General features: G+C 37.1%; 1 protein-coding gene across 1 annotated transcript in view; it reads left to right on the top strand.

Annotated features, from left to right (window-relative positions):
• The window catches only part of HTR2C (5-hydroxytryptamine receptor 2C), a 318136-nt gene extending 304543 nt beyond the window's left edge, over positions 1–13593 (top strand). Inside the window, exon 6 of the mRNA XM_004440506.3 lies at positions 10054–13593. Coding sequence (XP_004440563.1) covers positions 10054–10880 — 827 coding nt within the window. The 3' untranslated portion in view covers positions 10881–13593. The remainder of the gene's footprint in view (positions 1–10053) is intronic.
• The last annotated feature ends 932 nt before the right edge of the window (positions 13594–14525 follow it).

Raw genomic sequence — 14525 nt, 5'->3', positions numbered from 1 at the left:
GATTGTCGAATTGGTTGGCATATAGCTTTTCATAGTATTGTCTTATAATCTTTTGTATTTCTGAGGTGTCTGTTGTAACCTATTTTTTGACTCCTCAGTTCAATTAGACTGCAACTTCCTGTTTTTGATCTAACCTCCATGCTGGAGAATGTTCGTCCCCTTAGGGGAAGAAACATATAAATTCAGAGCTCAAACACCATAGTTCTCTTGCTAAATGGCTAGGTCCTCTGTAGTTTCTACCTGCTTTTTTTCACTCTCAAGTACCTTCAAATGTTGAGTTTTTAAAATTTTGTTTAGAGTTTACGATTGTTATTAGCAGGAAAGCTAGTCTTCTATAAGCTACTCCACCATCATTAGAAAATGATAGTTTTTTCTTACTCGTCTTTATGATAGGAAGTTAAATCTGATTCCAATACCAGCTACTACATCAAGACTGTAGCTGGGAGTTTGTAAATTTTGATGGTGAAAAAAATTTATGTCTTTATTTTAATTAACCTAGAACTGAAATGTGGGATTTACTTCAATTACAAATGTCACCAATAAACCAGAATAGTAATGTTACCACACAAAGGGCATGATCTGCTTCCCACAAGACAAAAGCCAATCGTCAAGAGGTAAGATGGTGGCAGAGAAAGGGCAGTTTATTACAGCCTGCTAGCAAGAGGGAAGATGGCCCACTAATGTCCTAAAGAACTATCTGACAGAACAAAGACTACAGGCTAGTTATATAGGGGGCTGGTCTCTGGGTGTAGGAAGCATCTGGTCTCAGGGTGTGGGGGATCCATCTGATCTCTGGGTGGAGGCAGACATTTAGTCTCAGGGTGGAGGCATCCATTTGTTCTTAGTTCCTGGTAGTCTTTTGTTTTACTGGATATGCATCATAGACCAGAGCAACGCCCTGTACCCTGATCCTTCAGTTGTCATTGATGATGGCTATCAGCATAGACTTTCTGCCAGGGATCATCACATTCCTAAGGAACTCAAGAGAACAAACTTATCAACTTATAGCAGCTGGGAAGGGAGATAAAATCCACAGAGCATGTCTGGGTTAGTTAGTCAGAGGTCATTCAAAGTTACAATATGATTTGTTTTCTACAATTGGCTTCCCTTACATCAACCTTCTGTCGAGCCAGTATCAGTAATTTGCAGTATCTTTAATCATTATCACCAATAGGAATCACAAATATTTGAAAATCACATTCAGTTGTGGCAGATATCTTGACATATGATAGGTGCTCATCACTATTTCAAAATTTCCGTAGCTATTAGACCCAATACTACATTTTGTTATTTTGAATGTGCTAATTAAAAAGCACATATTTTGCTGTTTCTAAAACTTACCTCTAATGTTTTGCAATCTCCTGTATGTTATTTTATGCATTTAAAACATTATTCTGAGAAGAGGTCCTTAGGTACAAAAAGTTTTAGAACACTTGCTCTAGATTCTTATATGATCCCTCTTCTCTTTTCACAAAAGTTTTCCCTAGAAGATCATGACCTTAAAATTTTCCCTTATAAGAAAAATCCTGTCCCCAACCCATACCTGTCTCCCAAGTTCCAAACACCTATATTCACATAGAATTCCATGTTGATACTCCACAAGCACTTCAAACTTAACAGAATCCAAATTGAGTCTGTTAACTTCCCCGCCACAATCCTACTCTTTCACCTAAGTTCTTATGCTTAATAGCATCCTCATCTACCTAACGACACAGACCAAAAACCTGTGATCACTTATTGACTCTTTCCTCTCTCTCACATCCCACATCCAATCAATCACCATCTCCTATCAATGGAACTTCTAATATCTCAAAAATCTGCCCATTCCCCTTAATTCCCTCTATTCCTCCCTTAATTTAGACTCCCATCTTTCCCTTGCATGATAATCTCTTTCTTACTTGTTTCAAGAGAGTTGAGGCCACCTTCTACTCAAGTCTTGACTTTCTGCCTGGGACCCAGGAGTCCATCTTTTCTCAGGGTCTGGTTCCATTGCCCAATGTCTTTCTCTCCTGCGTCTTCAAACTCTCTCTCCTGAATATTTTTCCAGTAAGTATAAAAGTGTTCAACTGCCTGATTTTATTTTTAAGACAAGCTCACTATCCACACATATCTATCTGCATTCACTCTCCTTATTTCTCATTGCTTCATGGAATCAAAAAATGTTCATTTAAATCACTTTGTGGATCCAGTTAACAGTTCTGCTCTTTTGCCACCTAATATTTCTCATCTCTATCTATCGCTCTTTCATCTTTTTGTATAGGCTCTGATCATTTCTGCCACTCATTCATACTACCATCTCTTCTAATAGGAAGTAACAGCCATTCTTTATTCCTATGGTAATTCTTTCAACTATTTCCGAGTTTGCCTCCTCAGGGACCTTTACCCATCATCTATAACCTTTCTTTTCTGTATCTTTAAGCTCTTCCACTCCACTGGCTTTCACCTTTAATGTGTAAGCACATTATTGTACCTTAAATATAATCTTAGTTCCCTCAAGCCTCATTAGCTTGTGACTAGTGTGGGGGAGGAAAAATAATTTTCCCTCTACTCTTCTGAGTTCTTTACTTAGATGTCCTGTAATAAAAGACAGATTAACAACAGAAAAACAAATAGAAATTTATTAACATGTAAACCTTATGTATTCACGACAGATACCTGGAAAAACTGAGTAACTCCTCCAGATGGTGCAAGCTACCTCCTTAAATATCATATTCAGCTAAAGACAAAGAAAGGTGTTGGAAGGAAAAGCACAGTAAACAAGAGTAGGATTTGCTATGCAGATTTAAGTGGGTGCCTTCTCCATTGATAAGATTCTCTTGTGATTTAGAGTTATCCTTCTCTTCCTTGTACAGAGAGAAACACACTTAAAAATGGAGATTTCCTTTATAAATGCAAATTTCTCTTACCAAAGGGTAACTTCTACTCTGTTTTCAGAGCTTCTCTTGTGTCTGTCATCTCTCAAAATAATTCAAAATAGTCCTTCTGCCAAAGAGGCATATTTTGGGGTGGCATATTCTGCTACCTTTCAGTAGTAATGTGGTCATATTTCAATGCTACTTCAAATTTCACTTCCTCATGCCCTCAGCCATATTGTAGTTAAATACTAGGACCTCTCCACCACCTCTCCACAAATTCTTATCCAAGTATATCTTCCACATCCTGAGCATTCCTCTTGTCAGCTCATGGACTGCTCTTTCACACTTTACTGCTTACAATCTTTCTCTTTTAGTTCAACTTTCCTCAGTCATTTAAGGTCTTCTCCTTACCACTGGCATTGAAATCACTTCCCTTTATTCATGCATGCCTATGTTCTCACTCTTCCCAAAGCTAAAAACCCCTTGAAGTTCAAAGTTGACTCTGAACCTGACTCTGAATTCCTTAAAATTCTCACTGCACCAGTACCATACTGATTTATTTGTCAAAGCATGCAAAATGATTTTCTCCCCAACTCTTAGTCACACTTTATCCCCTCAGAACTGAGGCAGAGCTGCTTGTGTTTGTCTTCTATGTTCTCCTCTGAAAATAGTTCCTTCACCTTCTGCTGTCAACTCTCATGTTCAAGGGACTCACTTATTACTCCATGAGGCAAGGGACCACTCATGTCAGCTTGACATTGTGTGATCCTCCTAGGAGTGCTTGAAAAAATTCTTCTCCATGAAAAACAATTCATGAAAACAGATACCTCTGAGATAGCCCTGCAGTTTACTAATGTTACCGAGCAAGGGCTCTCTCCACTCGTGGGCACAGAAGCTGATACTGTGAACACCAGTCTTTAAGGGAGGAAAGTTTATTACCAGTCAATTGGCAAGGAAACAGGAAGCCAGGCTCTCAACTCTGTCTCCCTGAGCCAGGGGATAGGGTAAGGTTTAAGGAATTCGGGAGGGCAGGCTGGTATGCAGAAGCGCTGGCAGGATGAGTTTCAATTGGCAGATCAAAATTTTCTCGTCTGTGCACGCTTCTTGTTGGCTCCTGCCCCTGAAACGTAACTTTAACATTCTGTTGTTAGGATGAGGTCAGCACAGTAAACAAGGGTAAAGTTGTTACGTAAATTTAAGTCATTGCCTTCTCTATTGATAAGAGTTTCTAGCGATTTAGTTATCCTCTGCTTCCTGGCACAGAGAGGAAGGCACCCTTACAAATGGATATTTCTATATAAATGCAAATAAATGAGTAACTTCTACCAGGTTTTCAGAGCTTTTCCCACGTCTGCTGTTTCTTAAAAATAATCAGCCTGAAATAATTCTTATGCCAAAGAGGCATATTTTGAAGTGACAAATTCTGTTCCTGGTCTGTGGTTAAAGTAATAATTCCCCTAATCTGTTTTCATTTTGATGTTGGCCAATCTGTTCCGGGAAATTTATCCTGTAATCTCTCTCTCCTTTGTTGTATCACCATTTATTATTCACCTCTTGGCAATCTGTTTCCTGTCTTCACTATTGTACTATCATTGTTCTCTCTATAATCACCAGTGACTTCCTCATCTTCAAAGACAGAAGAAATGTTTTGAATTCTAGACCCATCTGTGGTATTTGATGCTGTTGAAGATGCCCTTCTTCAGAACGTTCCCTCTCTTTGCTGGTTATGATGTAATTTTTCATTCACATTGAATTATTACCATGTTGCTAATACCCATTTTGCAAATTCTGCTGCTGGTAATTTTGATCTTACCAGAAGATGTCAAAAGAAGTTTTTCAGGCCAGGTTCACACATGTACTGACAAGGACACTATCTAACAACTGCTGTCTGGCCAACAGTGATTGTAAGACACTATCGATTCATAAGATGCATCACACTTTTGAAGATGTTAAAATCTGAAAGAAAGGTGCATCTAAGAATCATTGGCATATGGTATTATTATCTGATAGTTTGAAGAGAACTGATCTGTGTTGCTTGAATTCAAGGCTTTAAGAAATAATTTGAACATCTTTATACATTCTCTGAACTCACTTGTCTTATTTGAAGTAAAATAACCTCACCAAGTTACTTTATGGCTTTTGTGAGACTGGAATGAAATAATGCATATAAAGTATGTAATGCAGATAAAGCACCAGAGTCATAAGCACTCAATGAATGATAGTAGTAGCCGTAGTAGTCATAGTAGTAGCAGTAACACATATTTTTAATAAAAACTTGAACTATAACTATGTCACTGAATTCAATGTTTCTAAAATACTAAGATCCTATATGTTTACTGAAGATATTTTTTTGTCTCTGAGTTTAAGTAACCTTAATAAATAATAATCACTTTTCAGCGTTTTTTGAGAACTAAATGAGATAATGCATGCAAAATGTTTGACTTTATTGGTTGAAGTAGTACCACATATTTTCAGCAGAACATAAATTATAACATCTTTGTGGTTTATAAAACTCTAAAGAAGATGATATAGGTACATTGAAGTTAATTTCAGAAAGACTAAGTGATTCTAGTTAATAATTACTTCTTTCTATGCTTTTTGTCTAGATTAACTAAGATAATATATGAAAGTATATAATAATTATAAAATAATTGACTCAGTGTGTGACAAATAGGAATCATTCAGTAAAAGGTAGTTATTATTATTGCAACTGTTGCTATTTGTACCTGGTATTTTCTATGGGAGTTGCTTTCCACTTTTTCTTCTTGGCTAAATCAAAGGTTTTTAAAATATCAAAGATTGCTCCATTATACTTGCTAAACTTACTTAACTTTTCTGAAGTTAACTTCACCAAATAACATGTGCCTTTCAGAATTTTTATGAGAATAAATGAGATAATGCATGTAAAATATTTTGTTGCTATTATTGATGTTGCTTATATTTACCTGACACTATAATATCACCTAAATTTCTACTGGGTGACACATTTAAAACGCTGAGAAAGACTACACATTTACTGAACTTGACTCTTCAGAGCTTAACTTCATCCATTAACACAGAACAGTAGTTCTCAAACTCTTTGGTGTCAGGAGCCCTTTAAACTCTAAAATAATTAATGACCCCAAAGACCTTTTGTTTATATGGGTTATATCTACAGTCATGCACCACATAACAACGTTTCTGTCAGCGAGGCACCACATATACAAAAGTGGTCTCATAAGATTAGGACCATCTAGCCTAGGTGTGTAGTAGGCTATACCATCTAGGTTTGTGTAAGTATGTATGATGTTTGCACAATGAGGAAATCCCCTAGTCCATTTCTCAGAATGTGTCCCCATCGTTAAGTGATACATGATTATATTGATATTTATTGTATTAGAAATTAAAACTGAGAAATGTTTAAAATATTTATGAATCACTTCTTTTTAAATAACAATAATGAGCCCATTTAATGTTAACATAAATAATATATTTTTATGAAAACTATATTTTTCCAAAAAAAAAATCAGAGCCAAGACAGGCATTGTTTTAGAGTTTAAAAAATCTCTTTAATGTTTAGTTTTATGGAAAGATAGTTGAATTCTTAGATATGTATCTGCATTCAACCTGCAAACCAACCTGTTTTGGTTGAAGTTTACGGAGAAAATGCGATTTCAAAGACAAATATTTGGAAAAGGAAAAACTAGCAAACTCTTTAAAAGAGTATCATAGGCCCCCAGGATCCTTGAACCACACTTTAAGAACTGCTGACACATATTTTTAACTTTTTTAAAGCATTGAATAAGATAATCAGTGCATATATATTATTATTAATGCTGCTTCAGTTGTTGGTATTATTTATAATTTCCTGATATTGTCAAAAGAACTTGAATTTCTTCTTTGTTGACTGCATTCACAGTTTAAAAAAAAAAAAAAACTAATGATGGTATAGATTTGGTAAAGTGGTTAAGTTGCCTTACCAAATAGCATCTGTATTATACATTTTTTAACCAAACTGGGATAATACATTTTACATCTGTAATGTCAGTAATGTATGGCTCAGTGCCTGGCGCATAAGATAGACTCAATAAAAGGCAGCTTTAGAATCACTCTTTACTCAATGTACATAAAATTATGCAAATAGATGCTAGGGAAAAAATTGGTTTCACACATCCAATAACAGCTTCAGCTCATCTGGAATCACTCTGCTACCCTCTTTTGTTGTCCCTTGACAAGGCCTACTTTTAAGCCCCAGAATCCCTTGGGAAACTGAATAAATCTTTTAATAGAAGCAAGCTAACACCACTCCAAGCTGGGCTCTGAATAATGCTGACTTCCACTATCTTATGGTCAGTGTGTGAGGCCTTTCCCAGAGACTTCTGGTGTCTCTAGGAATACCTAGAAGATTGTGCAGCCTTTCCTGTGGGGAATTGACTCTCCACTTCAGCACTTGTTTCCTGAGTGTAGGTATGTTTACCCTTGTCAAGATTCCTCCAGAGTGAATGCAAATCCCCCAGACCAAGTCTCTAGGCTCTAGTTCCCACATTGCTGGGGGGTAGGGCAGGAGGAGAGGTTGGAAGGGGAGCAGTTCCCCTATACGTCTCCTCTGGTCTTGCTATAGGATCCTGAGAAAGTATAACGGAGTTTTCTACCAACATTTTTGTCAGAAAATAGCCTTCTTCTCCACAATTATATCAAAGCGGTGAGTGTTTCCACTCAGGAGTCTAAGTCTTTTGCTCTAGAATTATCACTTCCAAGGTTAGCAGTGGCTACTAAGTCTTGGAGACCTTTATGATCTGAGGACTAATAGCGATTTCATTGTCTGTTTCCGAAAGGATTTCTATGTCTTCTTTTTCATTTTTCAATTTTTAAAATATTATTAAACTTTTTTATGGAGACTTTCAAAGATTACAAAAGTAGATAGAATTATATAATAAAGACCCATGTACTGATCATACAGCTCCAAGAATTGTCAATTTATGGACTATCTTATTTCATCCATACTTCCATACACTTCTCCCTCCCATATGATTTTGAAATAAACTCTAGACATCATAATACTTTGTCCATAAATATTTCAGTATGTATATCTAAAAATATAAGAACTATTTTTCTACATAACCACAATATCAGCATCACTATTAAAAATTAATGAACAATCATTATTTAATATCATCAAAAGGCTAGTCATTGTTCAAATCTCCAGCTGTGTCATGAGTATTTTTAAAAGTTTGTTTGTTCACATCAAGATCCTAAGAAGATCCACATATTATAACTGATTGGTAGGTCTTGTAAGTCTCCCTTAATGTGTAGATTCTCCCTCTAATTTTTTCTTCTGTAAATTATTTGTTTTGAAGAAACCTTCCCTCTTTTCTTAATCCCATATTAGCTTCCCTAACTCCAGAAAACTTCCCACAGCCTAACTGGTCACTAAAACACTTCATGAAGGATAAGCAAATACTGAATTCTTTCAGGCAAGCTTGATCTACACTCTTTCTAGAGATTCCCTTATATTTATGATTTTTGGAATGAAGATTCTAATGATACAAGCTGGTAGCTTTCTTGTATTTTTATAACTCTTAAGAAATGTAACCTGTGTGATTCTATATTCCCAAATGCTTATTGAAATTCCTTCAAGCATTTCATCAAATGTCATGAAAATTGCTTTCTGATACTTGCCATCCTTCCCATCCAGGGTTGAAAGGTCTCTTCACCAGGATCCTATACGGTACTACCTGAGGAGATTTTCTGTTTGCAGTGTCTCCTAGTTTTCAGTCTTTCTTATTTTCTTGAATGGTATACCCATGTTCAGAGTTGTAGGCATGTACCAATACCCCAAGGAGTCTTATCACATCTATTGCTGCTTCTCACACTATCACTTGGTCTCTTTCTCTAAGAAAAAGACCAGTCATTTTATAAATTCAGTGTCTGAGGAAGAAGGCTTGAAGATCACTTTCCAAATATTCTCTCTTCCTTGTGTATTCCCAGAGATTAAATGCCAATCAACATCCTCAGCCAGCTCTTGCAAAGAAACATTGACTATTTTTTCCCACTTGATCTTCTAGCCCAACACTCTATACCTAATGAAGGGTGTTAAGATAGCTTGTAGGGACTTTCAGTTTCAGATTTGTCAGTTTCCTGTGTGTTCCCCAAAGCCAGCTATGATCTCTGACAGCACACTTCTATCTCCTCTTACAGTTCATAGTGTAGATATCCACCAGCCCAGGATTCCTAATAATCATCTCTCATAGAATCCTAAAAGTGCAATCCGAATTTTCCCAGGCTTCAACTTCCCATGGATATAAGAGAAATAAATTAACATTAAAATTTGAATTGCACTTGCAAGTTATCCCTATCTTGTTCATATTTTCTGCCTGTGAGCATATTTATTAATGGAGATGTTTACATAGAGTACTACCTCTCAGTATTCTTAAAAAAGAAAAAATGCCCAAAATTCCACACAGAAATGGGAGGAGTGCATCTCTCCCAACTCTACATTTCATTCTGTCTCTTGATTTTGAAACAATGTTGCTTATGCCCAGAGTTTCACAAAAACTCTTACTAAAGAGAGAGTCCTTTCAGTTTAACTCCAGACCTCCCAGGCCCTGTCTCCAAAGGACTCACACACAAACTTTCCTCTTCTTGATCCCTTCCCTCGGGAAAGAGGGGAGTGGAAACAAATGTTGTCAGGTAAAAACTCATCTCGAACTCAGTCCAACCAACCCTGATATGCTATTATTACTCTTATAGGTGGTATACACATCATTTTTATTGCACTTGGAAGAAGATATGCTAAAAAATGAATGATTGGTTTTACTAACGTCATTGAGTACAGATGGAAAATTATTCATTCATTCAACAAATATTTGAGTGCCTTCTATGAGCCTGGACAGTTCTAGGAATTAGAAATAAAACAAAACAGGCACAATCCACTCTTACACACACCCATATCTATAACAGTTTATCCCAATAATGGTAATTCCGTGCCTTCTACAGAAATTTGGGGAGCAGGCATATTCCTAACATGAAAAAAGCTGTCATTTTCTGATATCCTACTACTACTCTTTCATGTGACTATCAATTTATGCCATGAATTGCTTTCAACAAATATCAGCTCTAAATTTTCTTCACTAAAATGCTATGGAATGTATGCCCTTGCACAAATCTGTTCAGTCCTTCCATATGCTGTACCAATGTTCTACCTTTTTTGTTCCTTTAGGTGTATCAGTTCCTATTCCAGTGATTGGACTGAGAGATGAAGACAAAGTATTCGTCAACAACACCACCTGCGTGCTGAATGACCCAAATTTCGTTCTTATTGGGTCCTTCGTAGCGTTCTTCATACCACTGACGATCATGGTGATTACGTACTGCCTGACGATTCACGTTCTTCGCAGACAAGCTCTGATGTTACTGCGCGGCCACACCGAGGAGCCACCTGGAATAAGCCTGGATTTCCTGAAATGCTGCAAGAGGAATACAACTGACGAAGAGAACTCTGCAAACCCTAACCAAGATTTGAACCCACGCCGAAGAAAGAAGAAAGAAAGACGTCCTAGGGGCACCATGCAAGCTATCAACAATGAACGGAAAGCCTCGAAAGTCCTTGGCATTGTTTTCTTTGTGTTTCTGATCATGTGGTGCCCGTTTTTTATTACCAATATTCTGTCAGTTCTTTGTGGGAAGGCGTGTAATCAAAAGCTCATGGAAAAGCTTCTGAATGTGTTTGTTTGGATTGGCTATGTTTGTTCAGGTATTAATCCTCTGGTGTACACTCTTTTCAACAAAATTTACCGAAGGGCATTCTCGAACTACTTGCGCTGTAATTATAAGGCAGAAAAAAAGCCTCCCGTCAGACAAATCCCGAGAGTTGCTGCCACTGCTTTGTCGGGGAGGGAGCTTAATGTTAACATTTACCGGCATTCCAATGAACCGGTGACTAAGAAAGCTAGTGACAATGAGCCCGCTATAGAGATGCAAATTGAGAATTTGGAGCTACCAGTTAATCCCTCCAATGTGGTTAGTGAAAGGATTAGTAGTGTGTAAGAAAGAGCAGCACGGTTTCCTACAGTAAAGCTACAAATGCAGGAAAATGTTCTATAATTCTTCTGTTGGGCATAACTAATGTAAATATTGCTGTCCGAAAAAAAGTGTTTTTATATATAGCTTTGCAACCTTGTACTTTACAATCATGCATACAATAGTGAGATTTGGGGTTCTATATTTACTGTTTATAATAGGTTGAGAATAACTTATTTTGATTCTTTGATGCATAAAATGTTGATTTTTTTCTTTCCCTTCCTTTCTTCCTCCCTGCCTCCTCCTCCCCTTCCTGCTCCTCCTCCTCTCTCTCTCTCTCTCTCTGTGTCTCTCTCTCTCTGTCTCTCTGTCTCTCTCTCTCTCTGTCTTCTGTGCATGAGGAAATGTTGATGTTCATCTCAGGTGGCATTTGCAGGAGACCAGAATGAGGCACATGACGGTGGTTGCATTTCAACCACATCAAAATTAACAAATTTGGAGGAATCTTTTTCCAGGTTAACAGTAAATATACACTTTAAACTCTTGCTATGCTCATCTACACACATAAACATGGTAAGATAGGTTCTGCCTTCTGGTACTCTATCACAGCTATTAGTGCGTCAAGGGCAGAACTTAGCCTTGTTGTCACACATAGGGACAAAATTTGACATTGCCAGAATGTTGTGTTGGTATTTCACTGCAATGTCTGTCCCTAAACATAGTGGTATTTTAACATAGCAGCTTGTTAACCAGGACTACAGAAGTGGAAGGATTATCTGATATATAGACACCAATAGCTTTTCACTTCTTAATGTTCAAATTCTGATTATAATGACAAGCAAACTGGAATTAGTGTTTTCATTCTGGTCCTTAGTAAATACCTAATTCGATGATTAAACTGGGAAATGAGATCCCAAAGTTATTTCCCAATCCAGGATTCAACATCAATTGGGTTTTGATCTCAGGATCCTGGAAATTCATGTGCTACACACAAAATAAAATTCACATTTTGAGCCTTATTAAAATATTTTCTTAATTATGGTACCTCTATCTATAGGACCTAATTTAGCAGTCCATTTTTGAGTAAAACTTGCATTGGAAGCATAGATGATCAAAACTTTGGAAGTTTTACTTGCTTAAGGACTACAGAATTAGGCCCTTAGAATGTGAAAAAAGGAATTAAAAAGAATCTTACTGAACTCTGGGAATAACAGAAATACAGAGTTTCCATTTCGATTTTAAACAAAATTTATCTCATTTTCAGATCCTTCCAAGCTCTCTAGTGCAGGAAAAGGCTGGGGCTAATTGGTGAAAATGGCAAGCTCTTCGTTGTACTGCAATTATGTACCAGAAGTTTAAATCTTTGTTAAAATATAGTGTTGTGTAACAATGTGTTGGCCATTGTTTCATTCATGGGCCTGCTGCTCTCTAAGAATTCAGTACCATTTTACTTGTTTGTTAACCATGAACGGTTTTCAAGCATTGCTATTGTCAGACCATTAAGTCTATGCTGTGTGCAGAGAATACAAGCGTTTCCAGTAACTGTATTTCCACGTGTGTCCATTTCACACAACCGTGGATCAATTTCCGAAGAATTCATGATGCTGTTTCTTATGCCTGACAGTTACTGACACACATTAGAGTGTGCCTCTCAATATCTTGAAATTGGTGAAGGCAGAACCTGAATTTCTAAAATCCCCAGTCTGTGTCCTCAACACACAGCATAGATAAATCCAACAGTCTGCCACAGGGGCAATGGGAGAGCTGCTGTATTTGAGGAAACTCATACAGTCACTACTTGATTTGCAACACTGCCAAATGTCAGTCTATTGCTTGAGCATGCCCAAATATAACACGAAAGTAAAGTCTACCTGCCTGTTAGCTCTGTCGAACTGCATGTAAAAACAATTATATGAAATTGAATGAGATGATCTAATTCTTCCTAAAATGAAAATGTCTGAAGAAACACAGCATGTATTGAGCATGAGTTCTGCACATACAGATGGTGTCCTGCATTTATGCCATGTATGTTGCATGATCCATCAATGTGTAGGGCATTAGGACATCAATGAATGTAGGGCAGAGTAGATGATATAAAAAGAACTGAAGAAAATCCTTCAGCAGTCCTTAAAAAGACCATGCATTCAGATCTGAAGTATTATGAGTATTAGAGAAAACTGGAAACATCTGATTTCTTAACTATCAGGGCACGCTCATAGCACATGTTTTACAAAGAAATAAAATATAAACCATGGATTTTTGAAAGCACTAGCAATAAGTTGAATGATAACAGCTTATAGCAAATTTGTTAATAATTCTTATGCCATCAAGTAGTAGTACTTAATAGTACCCAACACAGTAATCATCCTCAAGTTGTGTGCTATTCGTAAGTTCTGTGCAGTTTGGTATGAAATAAATACACTCATTTGGATATAAATCTTACAGTTCAATGTTAAATCTACAAACTTTTATAAATGTTTTAAAAAAGTCCGTGTGATAAATGTAAACGTGGTGAATTTACTGTCAAAAAAATCATTTTGATGTACTATTAAATATGTATTTATGTTGAGGACATGTGCAACAGAATGCCTTATATTATTTCCTGTAAATCTTCTCCTTCATCAAATGGTACTTTTTGTGAGTGGTTGCAAAGTGCTGTCTTATTCCTGGTTCCTGTACGGTATCCACTCCAGGTTTTTGTGATACTTCCTATTAATTTATTAAATTTATTAAATGTTGGCTAATATGTCACCTGTATTTTTCTCCCTGCATCTTTTGAGGGGAAAATATATCACTCCACTTCATTTTCTTTGAAAATTAAATTGTATCCTATAGAATAAGTTCACAAAGACAACCACAACCACAAAATATCGCTCTTCTGAGTACTCAAAGACAACACCACCAGAGGAAAGACAACTAAGAGGCATAACAACAAAAACAATGTTAACAACAACATCACTGATACCTCATGAGCAGAATAACTGCGCTCCCAAATTATCCTACCTTTCCTAACATAAGCAGGGCCCTGGGGTGGCTCACATGTTCTCATTGCTATAGGTATCATTGCTATCTTATTCCCATCAGATTCTCAGCTTCCCAAGAACAGAAAGGACCATGTCTATCTTGTTGATGGTTTTACCCCCATTGGTTAATGGCCACTCTACCTTCAACAGATACATATTGAGCATCAATATTTGTGGGCATTATATTATCTGTTCCTGTTGCCAAAATGGGCCTTACGACTCCCTGCTCTTCAGTCATGCAATGTGACATGATCACCTTAACTTCCCTCCATCCCAAATGGCTTTGGATATGTCTGCAATCATCAGGGTCACCATACTAAGCTGCTCTATTGCTCCACACCTGGAGCCAGAGGTGACAAAATACCTTGGCCTTTTCTTTCAACATTTATACCTTCCTGATGCTGAGTGAGCCTAAGCATTACTGGTATGATTTCAGTTCCCTGAGAACAAAGCAGGAATACGTTGTTCCTTTGCCACTATGACTGGGTTGATTTGGAGGAGTGGATCAAGAGATAAATGTTGAACTGCTTCTTGAAACAACGGGGTCACTGGTGCCTATGGCCAGAAATATCTGTACCACTGAAACTAGGGGCTGCTCTTCCCCAACAGCCAGGCAATGGAGAGAAGTTGAAATTTCTGATGGCACAGA

This window comes from Ceratotherium simum, chromosome X (assembly GCF_057802395.1).
Source record: "Ceratotherium simum simum isolate JZ-2026a chromosome X, ASM5780239v1, whole genome shotgun sequence".
Classification (NCBI taxonomy): Eukaryota; Metazoa; Chordata; class Mammalia; order Perissodactyla; family Rhinocerotidae; genus Ceratotherium; species Ceratotherium simum.
Note: the sequence above shows the minus strand (reverse complement) of the source record. Positions and strands in the feature narration are given on the sequence as shown.